At 58.7% G+C, this 21,758-nt stretch overlaps 1 protein-coding gene across 2 annotated transcripts in view; it reads right to left on the bottom strand.

The window, feature by feature from the left end:
• Positions 1–18,309, bottom strand: part of FLNC (filamin C) — a 27,338-nt gene extending 9,029 nt beyond the window's left edge. The window contains exons 1-27 of one of the 2 annotated variants that reach the window (XM_011357197.2): positions 17,615–18,309; positions 13,070–13,318; positions 11,379–11,476; positions 11,076–11,226; positions 10,864–10,982; positions 10,578–10,655; positions 10,213–10,375; positions 9,867–10,067; positions 9,070–9,207; positions 8,616–8,742; positions 8,333–8,469; positions 7,932–8,125; positions 7,725–7,838; positions 6,960–7,103; positions 6,602–6,725; positions 6,295–6,455; positions 5,986–6,076; positions 5,735–5,904; positions 5,411–5,528; positions 5,060–5,322; positions 4,073–4,670; positions 3,271–3,444; positions 2,999–3,161; positions 2,599–2,759; positions 1,722–1,889; positions 1,519–1,642; positions 883–1,016 (exon numbers count right to left, since the gene is read on the bottom strand). In XM_011357197.2, coding sequence (XP_011355499.1) covers positions 883–1,016; positions 1,519–1,642; positions 1,722–1,889; positions 2,599–2,759; positions 2,999–3,161; positions 3,271–3,444; positions 4,073–4,670; positions 5,060–5,322; positions 5,411–5,528; positions 5,735–5,904; positions 5,986–6,076; positions 6,295–6,455; positions 6,602–6,725; positions 6,960–7,103; positions 7,725–7,838; positions 7,932–8,125; positions 8,333–8,469; positions 8,616–8,742; positions 9,070–9,207; positions 9,867–10,067; positions 10,213–10,375; positions 10,578–10,655; positions 10,864–10,982; positions 11,076–11,226; positions 11,379–11,476; positions 13,070–13,318; positions 17,615–17,969 — 4,717 coding nt within the window. In that variant the 5' untranslated portion in view covers positions 17,970–18,309. Of the gene's footprint in view, positions 1–204; positions 211–882; positions 1,017–1,518; positions 1,643–1,721; positions 1,890–2,598; positions 2,760–2,998; positions 3,162–3,270; positions 3,445–4,072; positions 4,671–5,059; positions 5,323–5,410; positions 5,529–5,734; positions 5,905–5,985; positions 6,077–6,294; positions 6,456–6,601; positions 6,726–6,959; positions 7,104–7,724; positions 7,839–7,931; positions 8,126–8,332; positions 8,470–8,615; positions 8,743–9,069; positions 9,208–9,866; positions 10,068–10,212; positions 10,376–10,577; positions 10,656–10,863; positions 10,983–11,075; positions 11,227–11,378; positions 11,477–13,069; positions 13,319–17,614 lie in introns of both variants that reach the window. The other variant, XM_011357198.2, reaches the window with a different exon arrangement.
• Positions 18,310–21,758: the final 3,449 nt, after the last annotated feature.

The raw sequence follows: 21,758 nt of genomic DNA, 5'->3' as shown, positions 1-21,758 counted from the left end.
GACACCATGTAGTCCTGCTTCGGCTGTGGCACTTACCAGCACGTGGAAGGGGCTGTTGGGGATGTGCTCGCCTCCAAAGCGGATGGTGATGACGTACTTGCCCGGCTCGGGGGCTGTGTAGTAGATGTCGAAGGTACCGTCGTGGTTCTCAACCACGTCCACGTCGAGCTCTGCCCCATCCGGCGTGGACACCGTGCACGTCACCTTCCCCTTGCCTGCTGCTTTGGCATCTACCGTGATCACCGTCTCCTCCCCAATCTGGATGCGGGGGCCCAGGCAGGCACCTGCCACACAGGAGAGCCTTGTCAGGGATCTGCGAGGAGTGTGCCCAGCCCTGCTCCGTACCCAACTGCCCCCACCACCTCAGCCCACAGCAGGAAGAGAAGAGATCGGCCACTCACCTAGGCCGTGGCCTCCAATGGACACTGGAAAGAAAGAACAGTATGAGGCAGTGTAGCACTCAGGAGGAGTGAGCTGGGGGCCAGGGGGTGGGAGGGGCAGGCTCTCGGGTCCCTGGACACTGGGCCAGGAACCTGGAAGAGCTGTGAGGGGTGCTGGACAGTGAGCAGGCAGAGGAAGTGGGTAGGTGCCCACCTGTGACGAGGCACTTGCTGGCATCCCCAGTGGGCAGGGCATGGATGCGGAAGGGTGAGTAGGGGATCTCGTCGCCGCCGTATTTGATGGTGATGGTGTACCGGCCACTCATATCCGGCAGGTAGGACACAGTATACGTGCCATCCCCGTTGTCCCGGATATTGGCCTTCTTTGGCTTACCCTCAGGGTCCTGGGGGAGAAGCAGAGGTCAAGGCCTGCCTGTCCCCAGAGCCTGACCTGGGAGGTAGGCTGAGCATGGACTCACCAGGATCTGGACAGTGAGCAAGCCCTCCCCAGCGTCCCGGGCATCAATGGTGAACTCCACAGGCAGGCTGGCGGGGATGCCGGAGGCATTGAGGCCAGGGCCACTGGCCCGCACCTTGCTCGCATCATGGGCTGGAAGCACCTTGATCTTGAAAGGGCTGGAGGGGCAAAAGAGATAGGCAGTTGGTTGGGGGTTGGGTTGGGACACCCCATCTCATTTGTGAGGAGTCCCCACAGACATGAGCAGGAGGGATAACTCCATAGAGCAGGGAGGACGGACCAGTTCCCAGGAGCCAGATTACATCCCGAGTCTTGGGGAGGGTCACTTGGGGACACCCTTGACAGAGCCCGAACACTTCTTCATCCCAAGGAAGATGCTGTGGTTTATTTAAAGAGGAGGGTGTAGAGGCTGCCCTCTCCTGCCTCCTGCCTTTTCCCTAGGTATTAATTTTGTGGCTACATGGTGAGAAAGCCTGAGGAACGTCCCTGGGGGCTGTGCTGCCTCCAGGACAGAGACAGGTAGGGAGCCCAGAGAAGGAGCAGGCTGGGCTGAGATGAGTGGGACGGGCAGTCCCAGGGCCCAGCAGTGGCCTGCAGGCATGGCCTAGCAGGAGAGGCCCAGAGCTCGGCAGGGCATGGGAGCCCGAAGCTCATCCTCACCTGCGTGGCACCTCCTGGTCAGCATACTTGACAGCCACCGTGTAGGGCCCATCAGTGGCTGGGGTGTAGTGGACAGTGTGGGTGCCATCTCCATTGTCACGCACCTCCACAGGCTCGGCCACACCTGGGCAAGGTGAGCAGGGTCAGCAGAGACTCTGGCACCCCATCCCACCTCCCTCCACACTGCCCCAGACTTTTCATACCTGTGGGGCCCAGCACGGCCACCTGCAGGGGGGCTCTGCCAGCTTGGCTGCAGTCCACCGTGAAGGTCTGGGGTACCCGGGCCCTGACACCGGCCCCCAGCCCTGGTCCAGAGCACTTTACCTTCCCAGGGTCTACCACATCCTTCACCGGCACTCGGAACGGGCTCCCTGGGAAGAAAAGGACATGAGCTTCTATGCACCTGCCAGGAGGGGTCTCTGACACTTAGGAACCAGGAGGGAGCCTTTGAAATGCCTCCAGGAGGCCAGATCGAAATGTGCAAATGCTAAGAAACTTGCTAAGAAAATATAAACGAGGATAAATAAACTGGACTGCAGACTGAAGCTGGGCAAACCTCACTCGTTTGGGCCATAGGCCTGAAAGAAGGCCTTCCTAAGTTAATAAAAAGTTAAAAATGGAATATTTTTAAAAGAAAACACATTTTCGATAGTAAAATTAGATAAGGGGGAGAAAACTGTTGAGCAGCTCAGCCTACAGAAGAGCAGGGGTTCTCGGCTTTGCAGAGAGAGAACGAGAGGGCACAAGACTGTCCTCACTGAGCCAGTGAGAATGTCCTGGACTGTGGCTGAGTGACCGAACCCATGAGGTCCGGTGCTCTAGGCAAAGGGCCAGGTGGGACCCAGGTGTCCTGCGTGAGGTGGATGGCTGGAGGGGTGGTCCCATCAACAGCACCCACTGCCTTTCCTCTGGAGATGGCCTTAGCGCCCATGCCTGCCCACTCTGTGTCCTCCCCACTGGCGTGGCTCTTGGTCATCTTGTTCTAGGGATGAATCTGCACATCTGCTTCCTTCCAGTTTCCCACCCACTGAGCAGGCATCCCACTGCCCACCTGGAGCCCTACCCACCCTCCCTGCACACCTGGGATGGGCCGACCCCCAAAGGTGATGTTGACATCATAGTCTCCAGGAGTGAAGGGGATGTACTCCACCGTGCAGCTACCATCCTTGTTGTCCTTACAGGACATCTTGGCTTCCGAGGGGCCCTCAATGGCTAGGCCTAGGCCTCCAGTGCCGGCTCCCCTGCAAGATGACATCTCCATCAGCTCTGCTAGGACCAGTGGGTAGGGATGGAGGTGGGAGGGAGGAGAGCAGGCCACTGGGGGCCTGGCTGATCTGGGATACGAGGAGATTTGCTCCTAGGTCACCCTTGATAGGGAATGGAGATGCTGAGGCACCCACAGAGGACAAAGGAGTCGGGCGAGGGCTAGGATCAGGGTGGACACAGTGTCAAGGTCAAAGTTAGGAAGGGGAGAGAATACCTGGTCTCCACAGTGAAGCGGTTGGCTTTGTTGACCAGACCACCCTCCAGACCTGGGCCAAAGGCCCGGACTCGAGTTGGGTCACAGCCCTCGGTCACGCCCACTCGGAAGGGGCTCTTGGGCACAGCTACCTCATCATACAGCACCTCCACCAAGTGCACACCTAGAAGCATCCATGCAGAGCAGGTCAGGGTGTGCAGTGCCCCACCACCCGGTCCCCCCAAGAATGCTGGGATCAGATCCCACCATCCCGGCTCAGGCTGGCCCCTCACCCTCTTCATAGGCTGTATACTGCACTCTGTAGGTGCCATCCCCGTTGTCCGTCACATAGGTGTCCGTTTTAGCACCCGACGGGTTGAGCACTCGAGCTGTCACGTGGTTCCCACCCGTGGCTGTTAGGGATCTTGCGTCCACAGTGAACTCAGTGGTCACCTCACGCAGGACACCTGGGTCCCAGGAGAGGAGAGCTCAGTGTGGCTGGGATCAGCCTTCACGTAGTAGCTGATCCCCAACTCTCTCCCCAGCCCGGAGGCTGCTCCTTCCTAGAGCCTGGCCACCCCTGTGCCCCCATGAGTCGCAGGCTCTGCCTCCCACAGCCCCTGCTTTCGCTCCCTTCACCACATGGTGACGTTCCATTCACATCAGTCACCCCACCAGGCTGTGGACCCCTAGAGGGAAGATCTGGGTCTTAGGTCCCTCTGCACCTCCACCCTCATGCCTAGCCTAGGGTCATCTCGATCCCAAAGTGTCCCTCTGTACCCTCTAGAGCAGGGTTCTTAGCTTTTCCAGATCAGGAAAAGCTGATGAGAGCTGACGAAAGTTGAGTACCTCCCCCAAAAATGAGTGGACACAATTTCGCCACGAGAGCAGAGGCAAAGCTCCAAGCCCTGTCCTTGCCCTTAGCTCCTTCTCTGGGGTGTCTGCAAACTAAGGAATCCAAGGCTGCCCCAAAGCCCTCCCTTCACCCCATGCTGGCACTCTAGGCCCTTGGCCCTCCTTTCCTCCACCCCGCTGACTCCTCTGGCTCCCTGACTGACAATCTGACAGGCTCCTGGATCCTTCTGTCTCACTCACCATGAGGCTCCACGCCAGGCCCAGAGACCTTGATTCCACTGGTGTCGACAGCGGGCTGCACATGGACACGGGTGGGGAACTTGGGTACGGGGTGCCCGCCATACTTGATGGTGATAGTGTAGGTGCCGGGGAAGGCGGGGCTGTAGGTGATGTGGTAGGTGCCATCTGCATTGTTGTGGATCAGCACCTCGGCCTTGACGCCAGCATCTGACAGGATCTCAATGGTCAGCTCAGCCTCACCCGCCTCTGAGCAGTCCACTGTGAAGGTGGCTGCCTCGCCAGCCTTGCCACGCTCCAGACCTGGCCCACTGGCCCGCACCTTGCTTGGGTCGAACACAGGCTGGATGGTGGCCTTGAAGGGAGAGCCAGGGATGTGGGCTTCGGCGAACAGGATGTTGATGGTATACTCGCCCGGCTCTGTGGGCAGGTAGCTGACAGCACACGAGCCATCACCATTGTCCTGGCACTCGATCTTGGCTTCACAGGGGCCCTCCACAGTCAGCCCCAGGCCACCTGTGCCAGCCCCCTTGGTGTCGATGGAGAACGGTGCTGGGGTGCCTACTAGCCCGCCCTTGAGACCAGGACCATAAGCACAAACCTAGAGAGAGAAACAGATATATGGGTTCCCTATACCTGGCCTCTCCTGGGCCTGGCCTTCATGGCTCCCCACCCCGATAAGCACCTTCAACTGTAGCAGCTACTACAGACTGAGTCCTCATAACAGTTCCAGATGAGGAAACAGAGACGGAGAGATTAGATCATTTGTTCCAATTAGTGGATCTGGAACTCAAGTCCAGGTCCGATCCAGGGCTAGGCTGTTAATAACTAAGCTGTCTCAAAGGCAGGTCCTGGGGTAGGGATTGCCTCAGCCCTGGGTCCTTGGCTGTGCCCACTCTGGGACGTAAGGCCCTCTGATCTCTGCCCCTGTGACTCATCCGCCTTCCCTATAAACCCCCTCCTAGCTCCCATCAGCCTCTGTCTCCTCACCTTGGAGGGGTCAGGGGGCAGGACCCCCTCCACGGTGAAGGGGCTGCCAGGCACGGGGTGACCATCGTAGGTGATGTCCACCTTGTAGGGCCCCTCCTCAGGGGGCATGTAGCGCACAGCCTGGGCTTCAGCTCCACCCCCAGGCTCCAGCTTGCAGGGGATGGGTCGTCGGGAGGGTGAGGTCATCCGCACGTCCAGCTGGCCTTGACCGCCAGCCCCTCGTGTGTTCACAGAGAATGCCTGTTCTTGCCCCACAGCCACCTCTGCATAGAGGGCAAGGGACACCATTAGCAGGGACTCTAGCCCACCCCAAACGCCCCCCACGCCCAGAGTAGCTCTTGCCCCACTTACTGTTGTTGAGGCCTTGAACTTTGACTTTGCTGAGGTCCAGTGGAGGCGCCACATTCACCACAAAGGGGCTTTTGGGGACGGGGTCCCCGCCATAGGTCACTGTCACTGCCATGTTGCCCTATGGGGTACAACAGGAGGTCAGACCTGGGTGGCTTAGATATAGCCTGGCAACATGTGGACTTGAGGCTCAGAGATTCACATCAAGAGAGAATGGGAGGCAGGAAAGGGGCCAAGATCCAGAACAGACCCTACGAAACTGAAGGAAGGGGACCCAGAACCCTGTCCGCCAGGAGGGCCGGGAGCATGGAAAGAGGCAGGGCGCACCTGTTGCACGGCCGTGTACTTGACGGTGTAGGAGTAGTCGTGGTTGTCAATGATTTCAAAGTCCCGTACAGCCTCCCCCTTGGCAGCCCCGGCAAAGTGCACGTCCAGCTTGGCCTTGCCGGCTCCCTTGGTCAGCACTGTGAAGTGAGTGGGCTTCCCAACTTCCACACCTGTGGAGCCACCCCGAGACGGAGGTAAGGGCCTGGTGGCCACCTAACCCCAAGTTGCCTAGTCCCTGCCCAGACATTCACCTGTGCGGTTCAGCCCAGGGCCCTCAGCCTTGACCTTGCTGGCATCGTGAGACGGGTCCACTTTGATGTGGAAGGGGCTGGCGGGGATCTCCTGGATGGAGACAAAGTTTGGTCAGGGTGGGCAAGGACAGCCTCTGAAAGAGCGCCCTTTGTTTCCTCTGAGGCACGTTACCCACATACAGGAAGTGCTCAATCAATGGCCTTGGAACTGTCCCCCCCTCCCCCAATGACAGCATCTCCAGTTGCCAGCATAGACTTGGGGGCAGTGGTATAGGCCACCGGTGACTGCCGAAAGCTGAGAGTGGGTACCTGGTTGGCAAATAGCACCATGATGGTGTAGCGGCCGGCCCCTGGGGGTGTGTACTTGACTGTGAAGGTGTCATTGTCATTCTTGATGATGTCAAAGTCAATGTCAGCCTCTGCAGGGCCCACCACACCAGGGGCGCACTTGATGCCAATGCTCACATCGCCTGAGGGGAGGCATGAGGCCATGAGACGGGGGCTGAACAACCTCCCCCGCCTGACCAGTCCCGTAGAGTCCTGGCCAGAGTACTAGCCTCAGCAGGCCAGACCCCGCCGGGCCCTACCCCCACGTCCACTCTCAGTCTAGGCGCACCTTGCCCTGCCTCGCTGCAGTCCACAGTGAAGTAGGTGGGCTCGTTGGCCTTGAGGCCCGTCTTCTCCACGCCAGGGCCATACACCTTCACGCGCTCGGGGTGACTGCCCTCTCCCACATTTACCTGTGGGGAGGGGTCAATGCTCAGCACAGTGAACCTCCCTCGAGGCCCGTCCCCTTCCCCAGCACTACCCGCCACAGCCTTAGCGGGACTGTCAGCCTCTGCAAGGGGGCCCGGAGGTGGGGAGTGGAGACAAGGGCCCAGGGACAGCCAACACGGGTGGAACCTCGTGCAAGAGATTCCACTCGCCCTCTGGGGCCCCAGGAGGTGGGTAAGGTCAGGGCAAGGAGGACGCACCCGGAAGGGGCTCTTGGGCACGTTGACGCCTCCCCAGGAGATAATGATGGTGTGCTTAATGGGCTTGGTGGGCACGTAGGAGCAGCGGAAGGTGCCGTCGCCATTGGGGATGACCTTGATGTCAATGGGGCAGCCATCGGCGTCCTGTGGGCGTCACCAAGCAAGGTCCTTAGAGGGCTTGTGCTTCCTCAGAGCACTGGCACCCTCTGTGGGCCTCAGGCCGTCCTCCTTACCCACCGCTACACACGGGGGCCTTCCCAGCCCAGACCTCAGGCCATGGGAGCCGAGTGCCACATGCTCTGACGGCCAGAGTGCACCCTGGGAGTCAGGGGGCCGGGCCCTTGGCCATCCGCGTGGCCTGCTCTCCCAGCCTAGGTCTCTGAAATGTGTTAGCATGGGAGAGGCTGAGCTAAAGCAATGTTCCTAAAATTGAATAACGAACATTTTAAAGTAGAATCTTCTTCCTGGACTTAAGATATGTTCATTAACCTCTAGGGGTCGATGAACACCAATTTGAGAAACTAATTTAGGAAACTAATATCTTACTCAAATTATCTTTTAATCACAAGTTATTAGTATAAAAACATGTTTCTGATAAAGTTATGTTTTTAAGATTATTAGTAAAGAAATATAAAATTTAAAATTTTCCATAGTTCTTATGGACCCATGAGAATGAATCCTGTGATTCCTGGAGGCCCCTGCCTCTCACCTCCCTCCCCGCCCCCAGGGTCCTGCCCAGGAGAGTGACATGGAGCAATGTCCCACCTGGGCATAGAGCTTCAGATCTCCCTTGCCAGCTGCACGGGCATCAATGGTGAACTCCGCGGGCTTGTCCACGATGCAGCCCGTGGGCTCCAGGCCAGGTCCAAAGGCCTTCACCTGAGCAGGGGCAAGAGAGGAGGGCTGGGTTGGAGACTAGAGGAGGGCCTGCTCGCCCCATCCCAGGCTGGTGTGCAGGAGCTAGGACCGCACCTTGTCGGGAAAGCAGTCGGGTGGGGCTGGCTGGATGTGGGCAATGAAGGGAGAGTCTCGGATGTCTTCATCATCGCAGATGACATGCACGGCATACTCCCCAGGCTCCGTGGGCCAGTACCGCACGTCACAGGAGCCATCTCCCTTGTCATCACACTCGATCTTGGCCTGTGAGGGCCCCTCGATGGAGAAGCCTGGGTGCAAGGTGCAGAGGATCAGAAAGTACTACAGGCAGCTTGGACATCCTGTCGGTCCCCCAGAACCCCACCCCAGTGGCCCCCGAGTCCCATCTCCTTGTCTCATCCCAACACGCCCTAACATTCCCACCTCCGGTCACTCCCCAGTGTCCCTCCATCACGCCACTCCCCAGCATTCCCACCTGCTGCCACCCAACCACTTACCCAGTGTCCCCACCTCCGTGCCAATGGCCTCCACCACAAAGTCAGCTGACTTGCCCACCTGGCCGGTTTCCAAACCGGGACCCCAGGCCCGTACCTTCTGCGCTCCTGCCTCTGGGCTCACCTGTACCTCAAAGGGGCTGGACAAAGAGGGAGCCGGTGTCAATGTTGAGAAGTGTCCCCAACAGAAGTCCCCCTCCTCTCTTCCTGCAGAGTCCCAGGCAGCTGGCTCCCTCCTACCACCCTATAGGGCCCAGACAGGAAGGCAGGGGTGCACAGTGCTTACCTGCGGGGGATGGCGTAGCCGCCCCACGTGATGGTCACCACATACTTTCCAGGCACCACGGGGTAGTACTCACACTCGAACACACCGTCTCCAGCCTCCCGCACCTTCACGGGCTCCTCTGTGCCCTCTGAGGAGATGCAGGAAGTGGGAATCAGTGGACAAGTCCCAGCTCCTCGATCCTCTCAAGGAGCCCTGGGGACCCAGGCCCAGCCCAAGGGCAGAGCGGACCATTCCCAGCTTGGGAAACTGAGGCAGAGAGGAGTTGGTGTGCCTAAGGTCCCACCCCGCCTCTGGTCAGTGTCTCTTTGGAGTCTCTCCAGGGGGCATTGTGCCGGCTGTCATGGCTCTCAGGGGGTCAGAGCCCCTGGCCACATTCCTCCCTCCTCCCCCAACCCCACCACCTGCACCCCCACCACCCCTACCCTCATCTCCTGCTCAGGGCCCTGGCACTCACTTGGCCCCTTCACTGTGACCTTGAGCTCCCCACTGCCAGCGCCCTTGGTGAACACCTTGAAGTCAGCTACCTCTTTCACACGCACACCTTTGGGCTGCAGGCCCCGCCCAGAGGCTCGGCAAGCATTTGGGTTACAGGCTGGGGGGAAGAGGAGAGGGGAGGTTGAGGGTGCTCAGGGGTCCTGAACAGAGCCTCAGCCCCTCACCACTCATCCCCCACCTCACTGTGTACACTCCTCCTGACGCCCTCGCAAGTCCATTGCCTCATGCAAGCTTCCTCCGTGCTCCCTGGTACCCCCAACACAACTAGGGCTGCTGAGAGCCACGCGTGGCAGGGAGCCAGGCACAGGCCCCTATCAGGCCTATTACAAGGAACTTCTGCTAGGCTCTCAGCGTCGATGCTGCCTGGGACAAAGGCATGGCAGAGGCTGGGTACAGAGTGGAGCAAAGAGAGACAGGGAAGGGCCCTTCACTGTGCTCACCATATATGCCCCTACCTTGTGGCCTTGGCACTTCCCCCTCAACCCTTCCAAGGTGGCACTTGTCTGCTAACCTTTGCTGTGGTCCCCTGACCCACCTCGGGCGTTGGGGGTAGGGAGATGATCAGGATGAGGTCTCTCCAGAGCCCCACTCCCTGGCTATTCTTTTGCCCATGTGAAGACTTCAGCTGGCTCCCCACCCACCACTGAATTTAGTGCTTCATTTCCCATAAATCCTCAGACCCGGAATTTGGTGGCAATTCTCTCTGTGTCCTGGCCTTGGTGAAGATGATTGTGGGGACGGGCGAAAGGGCTTTACCTTCAGCCACGTGGACGGGGAAGGGACTGCGGGTGATGGGGGCACCAGCGAAGGCGACATGCACGGTGTGAGGCCCCTCCATCACAGGCCTGTATGTGCAGCGGAACGTGCTGTCGCCCTTGTCCTCCAGGGCCACCTCCACTGTGTCCCGCCGGCCCTGTGGGTCCACGATCACCACAGCAACATCACCAGTGCCAGCCCCTGCCAAAGACAAAGGCTGTCAGCACCCACTCTGGACATACACAGCTACTCAGAGCTACCTTACCCTGAGACCACCCGATCCCCCACCCACCCCCCATGCAGTCAGGGGCTGCCCACCTAACAGCCCCCAGAGGCCCATCTATACCTGCGGTGTAGATGTCAAAATAGGTAGGTTTGTTGGCTACATTGCCCACAGGCTCCAGGCCAGGCCCACGGGCTGATACTTTGTTGGCATCCCCCAAGGCCATGCCCACATTCACTTCAAAGGGGCTGCGTTCAATATTCTGGCCAGCAAAGAGCACGGTCACCTGGGGGTCAGGGGTCAAAGGTTAGCTTCAAAAGGAGAACAGTTCTGAGAGGTGGCAAAGGGGCAGAGCAGAGCTAAGGAGGGTGGGAGGTAGGTGGCTGCCGCCCTGGAGTCGGGTGTAAGCTGAGAGGGGGGGTCCACTCAGCCAGAGCCTAGGATGTGAATGGAATGGAGAGTGTGGGGGAGGGCCCGTGGGTAGATACCTTGTGCAATCCAGCGACCTTGGGCACGTAGGAGACAGCGTAGGTTCGGTCCTTGTCATTGTTGGGGACGACCTTGGCCTATTGGGAAGGGAAAAGATTGGAAGTCACAGTGGCTGTATCCCCTGCTGACCCCACAGAGCCTGGCGGCCCCCATGGTAAAGCTTCCCCCGCTCTCCAGCATAGTGGATGGCTCTGGCAGCCATCTCTAGGCCATTCCTGTTGTTGGCCTGTAGCCTCTGGTTCCAATGTCACACTAATCCCTCTCATTCCAAAGGCCTCTCCATACCTCCTCAGTGTGGCCCTCAGGGTCCTCAACGTAGACCAGCACCTCGCCCACACCGGCATCCACTGTCTGCACGGTGAAGTGGGCGGGCTGCAGCACGGTGTTGCCCTGTGGTTCAATGCCTGAGGAGCAGAGGCAGAGGCAGGTTACTCAGGGAGATCCATCCTGGTGGCACCCAGCTGCCCAGGGAGGACCATCAGGGGCTCAACACATACCGGGTCCATAGGCAATGGCCTTCTTGGGGTTCAGCTGCTTAGAGCGAACAGGGGCACCAGGTTTGAGCTTGGCTTTGGGGAACTGGGAGAGGTAAGTCATGACAGAATGCTCGTCCACGTTGGGGTCCACAATCTCCTCCGGGGCAATCACCTGCCATGGGGAGGAATGGAGTTACAGGGTGCTCTCCTTACCTAGCAACCCCAGTTCTCACCCACATCCCGACCAGGCATCCTTACAGACCCAACCTCTACCCTTGGCCCCCTCACCCCTATCCTCTCCCCGCACCTCAACCGCAAGTGTACCTGGGGCACCCCGAGCCAGTCGTCCGCCTGCTGCATAGCCTCCCGGGCATTCTCCACAGGCTGGTTGGGGTCCCAGGCCTCCCAGTCGGGGCAGAGACCTGGAGAGGTGGTGAAGGAGACGACAATTAGGCAGAAGCAGTCAGCCAGAGGCAGGACATGCACTCATCTGTCATCCTCACAGGCTGTGGGTTCATACCCCCTCCCAGCGGCCAGGTTCCTGCTGACCCCTGATGTTATGGCCCATCAGCCGGGATGCCCACTGCTCCTTAGAGGCACGCGACCTTCCCTAGCACCAACAATGAGGCCTTTCTGTCCTGGCTGACGCAGCCTGGCACCAGCCCTGCCAGCCAGCCTCCTGCCTTCCCAGGCCCCAGCACAGACCCTGAGCACCAAACCCTAAACACCAGACCCCCATGAGGGCATCCCTCCCAGGCCCCTCCACCTCATTTCACCTGCCTTGGGGTGGACAGAGGAGGTCAAAGTCCCTGTCTCACATATGCCCCGGTACACCCACCCCCTAGAAGGTCCCCTCGCAGCTGTCCTGAAGTCCTATATCTCTAAGCACTTCCCACAACAGCCTTAGGGAATAAGACTCCCTCTCCATCCCAAATGCCCACTTGTGGAAACTGAGGTATTGAAGGGCCTATTGGGAGAGGATGAATTGTCCTCTATGGCGACCCGGTGCCCAGCTCTTTTGGCGGAAGGACTAAGGCAGCCCCAGGTCACTCTTGTAAAGGGGTGTAGGGGTTAGGAGGTGCTTGGTCTAGGCTAGACCTGGAGAAGGGTGGGTGATGCTCACTGGCGGGGACAGGGCCGGCTCAAGGGCTGGAATCCATGACTGGCCAGAACAGCTGAGCTCACTGCTGGCAGCCGCACCAGCCATGGGCAATGGCTCAGCAGCTGGGACTGCTTCCCAGGCTGCCGGTGCCCCTGCCTCCCACCCCCTGCTCCCTAGTTGACCCCAGGCTGGGAGAGGATTCTCTCAAGGGGCCATGGCTCCCCACCGGCAGAGCAGACTGACCCAGGGGCAAGAAGACCTATTTTCTCAGGAGATGAGGGTCAGAAAGGGAGCTGCACATGGGGCAGGGCTCCAGCCGTGCTGCCCCAGTCTTCTCAGGGTCCCTGAGCTGCCCCCACCTGACTAGGCCAGGGCTGAGTCACCTGCCATGGGGCAGTGCCACATCACCTCAGCCCATATCATTCTGGGCCGCAGCCCCCTCCCAAAGCTGTCCCACGGTTTCACAAAGCAGAGCCTTCTCTGGGTCTAACTCCTGGCCTTCTTACTACAAGTCCCACCACATTTCTTTTTTCTCAGCTCAGCAGAAATGGTGCCTGTGTGGCAAAGTAGGAAGCTCATGGAGCGGGGAGTTGAGGCTCTGGGCTCTAGACCAGTTCTGCCACAGATAAGCTATGTGATCTTGGACAGGTCACTAGCGCTCTGGACCTCAGTGTCCTTGTCTGTAAAATGAGGGGTTCTAAACCTTTTCCTGCCGCTGCAGAACCTGGCACACCCATCAGGAAGGGCTGACTCCAACACTGATTCTCAGCTGGGGAAGTGGGGAAGCCCCACAGGTGGTCCTGATCCCCCAGCTCTGAGAAATGCATTCTGACCGCCAGTGGCCTCAGTACCACCAGCTCGTCCACTCTTCTTCCAGGCTAAGGGATCCATGTGTCCTAGCTGGCCTACTCACCAGGGGCACAGTTGTCCACCAGGGCACCCAGTGCTTTGCCATCCTGCCAGTCACGGTTGAAATTGGTGATGGGCAGCTGGGGCACCTTGTTCTGGATCCAGCCGAGCAGACGCTGCTTGGGCGTCTGCTTTCGGGCATCCTCATCATCCTCATCTTCCCACATGGGCATGGAGATGGAGTAGTGCAAGATCAATGTCCAGATGAGGCCCAGGATCAGCTTCAGGTTCCCATCCACGATGGCCTTGCTGTCTGCAGAGTGGAAGAGACAATATGGGCTCGGGAGGGCCCCATCTTCCACTGCTCAGACCCCTCTGGCCCACAGCGCCCTCCCGCCACTGTCTCCTACTTCTGGAACCTACTCCCTTCTCTGCCTACCACATTCTCTCCCTCCTGTAAGGCCTGGCCCAGAAGGCAACCCCTTTACAGATCCTTACCTTCTCCCCTGGAATGAGGCTACTTCTCAACGTATTCCCACAGCAGAAACTCTCACCTCTATCACAGCACTCGAGTGGGTCTCTTATTAGACTATAGATATCTCTTATTAGGCTATAGATATCCTCCTGGAGGCAGACACCACTGTGTTGTTTCATTTTATTGAGGTATGCTTGACATACCACAAACTGCACATATTACGGAGTACAACTGAATAAGCCTTGACAACATGTATACACCCATAAAGCCGTCGCCATAAGATAATGAACACACCCCCTTCCCAAAGTTTCCTAGCACATTCTCCTTTGCGATCCCTCCCCCTGCCCTTCCTTGTCCCCTCTTCCCAGGCAACAACAGATCTGCTCTAGGTCACTATTGATTAGTTTGCGTTTTCTAGAGTTTTATACGGTATGCACTCTTTTTTGTCTGGATTCTTTCGCTTTAGACACTGTATTTTATCTTTCTATACTCAGAGCCTAGAACTTAGTAGGGTCTGAATGAATGAACGAATGAATGAATGGATACTTAAAAAACTGAAGTTGGAGAGGAGCAGGACCCACCCGGTTCCAGCCAAATTCTACTCTGAAGGCCATAAAAGGCTTTTGGAACAAAGTTCTGAGAGGAGGGAAGGGGTACAGTACATGCTCTGTTAAGGCTTAAAAAAAACATGTTTTCAAATGCTGGGGGCCAGTGGGATTTCACAAGAGCCAGGGGAAATGTCACCCATGGGGATTCAAGTCTTAGAAGCTGAGACCCTTAACCCATTCCCTCCTTTGAGGAATACAATGCACCAGAACTGTTTCCTCAAGATATTGGGGAGCCTAGTTCCCCTTAAACAGCCAGAAAGAAATATCCAGGAGCAGGGAGTGGCCTGGAGTATAAATCTTTGGAAACCAGTTCATTCGTAAAGAACAATGCAGGCCTGAAATCCATCAGCTTCCCTGAGCCCTGCTTTTAGGAGGTTGGGAGGGGGCGGAAGACTCAGCCTTGTTTACTGGTGTTGCCCAAGAGATGGGAAAGGGTGGGGCTGAAGACGCCCGGTACACGATTTTTTCTGACCCCCCTAGATCTTGGGGGACAGCATTGGGCAATCCCAGCATCCTCCACTCCACCCCCACCTGCCCTCAGGAGGAACAATCTCAGCCTCTCTGTCCCTCTGGTCCAGGGCTCTGGCCTCTTTGGCTTCCCCACCCTTTCACTGATTCATCCTTCCTTCCCCGGCAGCTCCCCAGGCCGCCCCCTCTCCCCCTGGCTCCACTGCAGCACAATGGTTTGGCAGCTTTCAGATTCCATGACACACTCACTCCCAGTCTCCTGGTGCTTCAGTGCATTCCCTCTCAAACACACAGGCCCAGGGCACATTCACTCCGTCTTGACACCCAGAGCCACACAGCCTCTCACAGTCCTGACAGCCTCCAAAGTCAGTGCTTACAGAATTACTTCTTGCAAACTGGAGCCAGATCCCTGGGAAGGAGGCCTGGAGGCTGCTGGGGTTGGGGGCCGGGGCGGGGGTGTAGGGGGGGCGTGGGGGGGCGTTGTGGTTGGGGGAGGTCCTTCATATTTGCTGCAGGAATAGGTTTCTCCCCAGCAACTGGCCCTGGGCCAGACAGCAAGTGGTCCACTTTGGCTTGGAGCAGGAGAGGGGTGGGCCTAGAGTCTCACTCTGGGAGCAGTGACCTTCCTCTTCCTTTCCCCCTCAGAGGCCAGGCAGAGGAGGGGAGCTCGGCTCAAGCCAGGCTTCCTCTCTTGCACCCCAAGCCACCACTTCTATGCCTGCCAGGGGATACCCCCCAAAGGGAGGAGCCCGACAGTCAGTCCCTGAGGCCACCCCAGGCCCCAAGTAGAGGGGAAGGAGAGAGGGCTGGACAAAGGAGGGGCTGGGACAGCTGCTGCCCTCTCCAGCCCCTCCCTTGGCTGTTGGCTCAAAGAGAAGGAATAGCAACTGGGGAACAGCTGCGGGACAGAGCTGCCTCATGCGTCTCTTTGTTCGGAGGGGCTGAGGGGGTGGTGGGGACTGGGATGGGGGGAGGGTACTCTGCCTTCAACCCAAGCAGAGCACCCTCTCCTTCAGGTGGACGTCTCAGCTCCCAGCTCCCGCCCCACTCCTAGAAAGGGAAGTGGGAGTCTTTTTGACCTCTTTCCAGGTGCCCAGATGCTTAATTTCAGTCTTGAGATAATGTCCGGAGGAGGGTCCCTGGATAGCCCCTTCCCACCATTGAACAGAGGGAACTAGAGGAAGCAGGATGCCACCCCCGGTGGGGAAACCCTTTACATCTCCGCAGGGTTGGGCAGCCCCTGCTGCTGGTGCCCCTTCGCCTCCACCCTCAGCCTCAGGCCCAGCAGCTGAATTGCTGACAGCTTATCTCATCAGCGAGAGTGAGCCACTTGGCCCAAACGGAGAACGGTTCCCTTCCTCTCAGCAGGAACCCAGCAGGAACCGAGGCGCTTCCCTCCCGCCCTCAAACCAGTTTGTGCTTCTTCCCCCTCTACTCTGAGCCGGCCCCTCCACGGCTGAGCCAAAGGGCTGGAGCCAGGCACCACCATGGGGGAGGGGAGAGGTGCACTCAGGAAGGTTGAGGCCTGGAGAGGGGCCGGCCGCCCCATTGCCGGGAGGGGAGGGGAAGGCAGAGCAGTTTCCTATAAAGTCGTGGTGAGGCCCCAAGCTCTCTCCTGGAGAGCCCACCTGGGACAGTCAGTCCCGTCTGTCAAATCCCGGCCCGTACAGGTTGAAGGCCCCAGAGCTGGCCGACTCCTCTCTGACCAGCCCCCACCCCCAAACACACTCTCACGTAGCCCTCAGACCCACTACACAAACCAGGGCCCCTCCCCCAGCCGTCCTCAGGCTTGTCCTTCTGGAAAGCTCAGAGACATCTGCTGTGTCACGGAGGCAGGGCTATTTCCAGGCCAGAGCATGTGGGGGGGCAGTATTGGGGCAGGAGGGGGTAAGGCCTACAGAGGGGACTGGACAGGGCAAAGGGCCCCGGACTGACCTCAGCTGCTAATTCAGGAGGCCTAGAGATGCCCTGAGGGACAGTGGGGGGTGGACAGATATTCAATTATCTGGAGTAGTCTCTGGAGCAGTCTGGCCAGAGAGGCACCTGACCCCAAGTTAAACTCCTCTCCTGGGACTCTGGGGCGCACTCCCTCAAGGGACTCTCCTTTAAATCACAGCAGGACTCTGAAGAGATCACCACAAGGGTAGAGGGCCTGTCCCAGGCCCCCAGCCTGCAAGGAGGACTACAGGGCTATGAGGGGAGGGGCAACTTTTGGCCACTCAGAGTCCAACCTTGGCCTCTGGGCTCCCAAGCCTAGAGTGTCTCCCCACCCCCACCCAACACAGACACACCTTCCAAATCTGGTTACACTCAATGACTTCCTCCCTTCTACAGGCCTTCTCCTCCCTCCCTTCGGCACAGACCCGTTAGCCACAGCCAATCTCAGCTTAGGGGGTGGTCTGGGGCCGGGGCTGGGGCCGGGCACGGACGTGAGGAACCCCCTCCCCGAAAGGCTGAGCAGGAAGAGGACAAGCGGGGGTTAAGGCTCCCGCACTCGCTCAGTGCCTTTTTAGGTTTCTGAGGCTGGGCCCTGCCTGCCCCGGCCCCGGGCCTGAACCCAGCTGCCGAGCACATGGGGGCCACCGGCTCTCTGTCTGCCCCGGAGCCCCAGGATCCGCAGTAGTTGGAACTTGCCTTCAGCCCGCTCCAACCCTGGGAGCTGCTCCGAGGCTGGGAAGCCGCTGCTTTGTTTGGGGGGAGATGCCCCCAGGAATCAGTAATGGGTACTGGCCCTGTCCTCTCAAGTACGGCTGGGGTTGCTCGATGGCAGGAAGGGGGACTATGAGCAAAGGCGAGTAGGTGGGAGCGTGTGGGAGAAGCTGGGGGACTCTGGACCCTTCCGGCATCCCCTGCCCCCGCCGCGGTGCAGAGGGGCGTGAAGGCAGTACCCGTGTGGCCGGCGCCGGTGGCTGGACAGCCGGGGCCAGGGTCCCCTCCCGGGGCCAGGGGCTGCTCTCCGCCCTCTCTCTCGGCTCCCCGCTTCCATCGGCACCTGTGTCCCCTGTCCCCACGGGCCATCCCGTCCTCGGAGCACTCCCTGCTCCCCGCCCGCACTGACCTATGGACACCAGCTTGATGTGCTCGCGCTCGAGGAACTCGAGAGCCACGGACACGTTCTCCAGCTTCATCTGGCGGAAATTGGGGCGCGGATGGAACTTGCGGTACATGCGCTTCTGGCTGAGCACCTCGAGCAGCGCGATGAGGCGCAGCCCGTCGCTGAGGTCGCGCTGCAGGTCGGTCAGGCGCTTGCCCACACACTTGAGGTGCTCGTTGCACCAGCGCGTGAACGTGTTCTGCTGGATCTTTTTCCACGGTGCGTCCTCCGCCAGGTCCTTCTCCGTGGACGGCATGTCGTCCGCCTCGTCCCCCAGGCCGAGGCCCGCGGCCTCCGAGTAACCGCTGTTGTTCATCATCCTGGCAGGGGCTGGGCTGGGCTGGGCTGGGTGCTGCGCTGCCTGCTGGGCGCGGGCTGGGTCGGGGCTGAAGGCGCTGTCGGGGCGCTGTCGGGGCGACCACTGGACTCGCAGCTCGGCGCCGCGCGGCTCTCAACTTCTCTCGCGCCCCTGGCTGGCCGGACTCGGCGGGACTCGGCGGGACTCCTCGCTCCTTGGCCGCGCGCTTTCTCCCTCTCTCTCCCTCTCCCTCCGGGGGCGGAGCAGTGCTCGGGAAGTGCCGGCCGGGCCGGGGCGGGGGGTTTAAGAAGCCCCCGAGCCGCGCTCCCCCCGCCGCGCTCGCGGCCCCCGGGTCCACGTCAGAGCGCCGGCCTCCCAGGAATGCCGCCCGGCCCGCGGGTGGGGGCTGCGCCGAGCCCGCCCGCCCCGCCTCCCCCCTCCCCCCACCACGCGCCCGAGCGGCCGAGGGGGGGCTCCCGCCCCCGGCCCCGGGTTAGCCGCCGAGAGAGGGGCTGGTCCCTGGGGCTCTGCGCTGACGAGGTAGTGAGCAGAGCTGGAATGTGCGGGGGGAGGGAACCCAACACCCCAAAACTAAGCATTGCCAGTCAGAGATGAAATATGCCCCCTTCACGTCCCAAAAGAGACAAAAGAGATCAATGGGGAAACTGAGGCCATTCATCAGGTGTTAGAATTTCCTGGACTAGTTTGTGACAGGGCCATCGACAGGACCTGGGAGTCCTGGCTCCTAGCCCCCGTATCGTCCACCTGCAGACAGAGAAGGGAAGAGTGTGTGCTTGTGTAGAGACAGACTGAGAGGAAGTAAGGACACTGCCCAGGCCAATGAGGGAGAAGGCTTGGTGGTGGTGATAGTGGGTGCTCCACTTTACGGGTAGAAATGCCTAGTTTGAAGCGCAGACCTGGGGTTCCAGAAGGAAGACTGAGGCCACCCCTGACTCAGTGTCCCTGTCACCATCCCCGCTAGCCTCATCCCCTCAGAATGAAGCTGAGCTCAAGAAAAGTGTCCCCAGTGAGTCACACCGTGCCCTCCCCACCAAAGTCTGACTCAACCAAGGTGATGAGCGGGAAGGGAGACTCTGCCTGTAGCACCAGGGAGCCCCCCTGGGCAATGTGCCCATTTGGGCCACAGGGCAGATCCTTCCAGTGAAAGGGCGGGTTAGCCAGATAGAAACTGGGAGAGCCCTGCCAGACCAGCCAAGGGGAAACGTGACAGGGGCTGGTGGGCAGGGAGAGTCCAAGGGAGCCAGCCAGGAAGCCTAGGCAGGACTGGGCTCAGGATAAGTGAAGGGTGACTAGAGGCTAAGGAAAGGTGACAGCCAGGAAACTGAGGCACTCAAAGAAGCTGGCCTGGGATGACAGAGCTATAGAATATACCTATATAAAAAGAAAATATTTTCATCATTCTGTAGCATACACGTATTCTACATCCCCCGGAACCCCCTGTAGGCCATATTTCCAAAGCTTTCCCATTCTTCAAAACCAAGTAAGTTTGGCCAGACAGCTCCCGACTCAAGCTGTATGATAATTAAAGTTTGGGAAGGTTCTGGGACCTTATAGGTGAATCTTTCTACCTTATTCCTCTTCTACCCCCAGGCCCAGTGAAAAGGAAGGGGACAGTGGGCATCTCTGAAGGCTATCTCCCAAGGGCAGAACGAGGGCAATCCCCATTATGGAACTCAGAAATTCAGAGGTTTTGTGGGGGGCAGTGCTTACGGTGAAAAGGGTCCATAAATGATTTCTTTCCCTCTCATTAGGTAGGGAGGGGGAGGAGTGGAGAAGGGGCCAGAAACAGAAAAGAGACCTGCTGTGTGTGGCTTAGGGGGTGGGGGGAGCTCTGGGGGCCCTGATAGTGACAGGCAAGGTATAAATAGCTTGGGCCCTGCGGCTCATGTTCTGTCGGCTGCCTGTGACGAGGTGCTCAGGAATTCCACTCTGCTATTGGCACCCCCCTCCCTATCTCCAGAACTCTCATTCCCCCATGCCACCTTTGTCCCATGGCCAAAACCAACCACCGGGCATTAGTGCTGTCCATCTACTTGAGAGACTGAGCTCTCCTGTGGAGAGATGCTCAGCTCCTGGGAACACATGACACGTAGCTGGGTCTCACAAGGGAACTGTGTGTGTGTGTGTGTGTGTGTGTGTGTGTGTGTGTGTGTGTGTGTGGAAAAGTAGACTTCTGACACCTAACCTGAGGTGTCAGCTCAAGGCTCAACGATGTCTTTGAGGCCCTAATAAAGATACCGAATCACAGATTTGAGAAAGGATGGCTTCCTCTCTCTGAACTGCTGGGAAGGAGACAAAGCGGTAAAGCGGATCAGCTTGGAGCCAACGGCTCCTTTAGAAATCCTAGTGGCTCAGAGCCCTATTTTGTGGGCATTTCCTGATGTTCCCCCAGTCAGCCGAGGGCCTCCGCTGAGGTGGGAGAGTTCAGAGGGAAGCCAGTGAGTGGAGAAAGAAGTCTCTTCTCTCTCCCTTCTCATTTTCTCTCTCCAGGCAGTTCGTATGAGGCCCCGGGGGAGTGAGTGAATGGTCTCAGCAAAGCAGGGTGCCCAGTGCCAAGGATGGTTCCCGGCACCCTCCTTACCCCCCTTCCCCCAGAAACCTGAGACTGTTGCTCTCCAGGATAAATCGGGGCCTGACTCAGGCCCCAGCCAGCCAGTCACAGCAGCCTGACCCAGGCGCAGGTTGGTGACTCAGCCCTCAATATAGCCCATGAGCCCAGGCCCCAGGCCGGGCCATGAGGACTAGAACAGACCGTGCACAATGCCGGTCCAGTGGCCTGCCAAGTGGGGCCGCCTCCCTGAGAGCCGATATGTTCCTCCCCAAGTGAGGCAGGGGCACATAGAGGGGTTTACAAGGGGTTTCATCAGCTGAGTATTTGGGGCAGTGCTGGTTGGGGCCACAGGCCATTTATAGCCCCCTGACTCACCACCCGCTGACCTGTCTCAGGGGACCAGGTTGCCTGGCCTTTCACCTGGCCCTACTTCTCCCATCAAGGGGCTCGTCAGCCATGGACAGTGGTCATATTTAACTCGAGCTGAGCAGAGTCTGAATGAGTGGCTCCAATGAGCCATGTTTGAGAATCCTGTTTTTCTGGAGCCAGGGACATTTCCACAGTCACTTGTGATGATAGATAGCAGCCTGGCCAGGGCTCACAGCAGACACTTTGACAACCAGTGATGCTACTGACTGTGGCCCTGTCCTGGCTGCTAGGGACAGTGTGGTAGGATGGAAAGATCCATAGACTCGGTAACCTTGGGTGGGTAATGTAACTCAGTTTTCTCAACTGTAAAATGGACTTAACAGTGTGTTCTCATAGCAATTTTTTATGTATGAAGATGAAAGGAGGTAACATGAAATGATTAGCCTGGTGCCTGGCAGCTAATAGGTGATTAGGAAAAATAGTCTGCTTTCTCTGCTAGTATCTTGGGAACCGTGTGGGTTCGGGTGAGCTAGGCCTTCCTCCCAGCTCTGTCTCTGTCCCTGGCAGAGCCCATCGCCAGGGTCTCCATCCTATTCCGGGTCTTCCCTTCCCTGAATCTTATTATTCCACCTGCCGGAATCAGAACCGGAGTACTTCTGATCTTTAGAACCTGCCCCCCAATAGCAGCTGGTCCTTGACAGGAGTGGCGGGTGGTGTGCTCTGCCACGTAGCCTGGGAAGGGAAAGCAGAGCGGGCTGTCGTGCTGGGACACGGCAAAAAGGAAGCAGTTAGGAGGGCAGCAGAGCTGGAAATGGAGGCCCCTGAAGGTGTTTGGAGTCCTGGTTCTATTTTGTACCTCGGCCTGGGTG

Source organism: Pteropus vampyrus, unplaced genomic scaffold (assembly GCF_000151845.1).
Source record: "Pteropus vampyrus isolate Shadow unplaced genomic scaffold, Pvam_2.0 Scaffold33, whole genome shotgun sequence".
NCBI classification, from domain to species: Eukaryota; Metazoa; Chordata; class Mammalia; order Chiroptera; family Pteropodidae; genus Pteropus; species Pteropus vampyrus.
The sequence above is the reverse complement of the archived record's forward strand: the minus strand, read 5'-3'. Positions and strand labels throughout refer to the sequence as shown.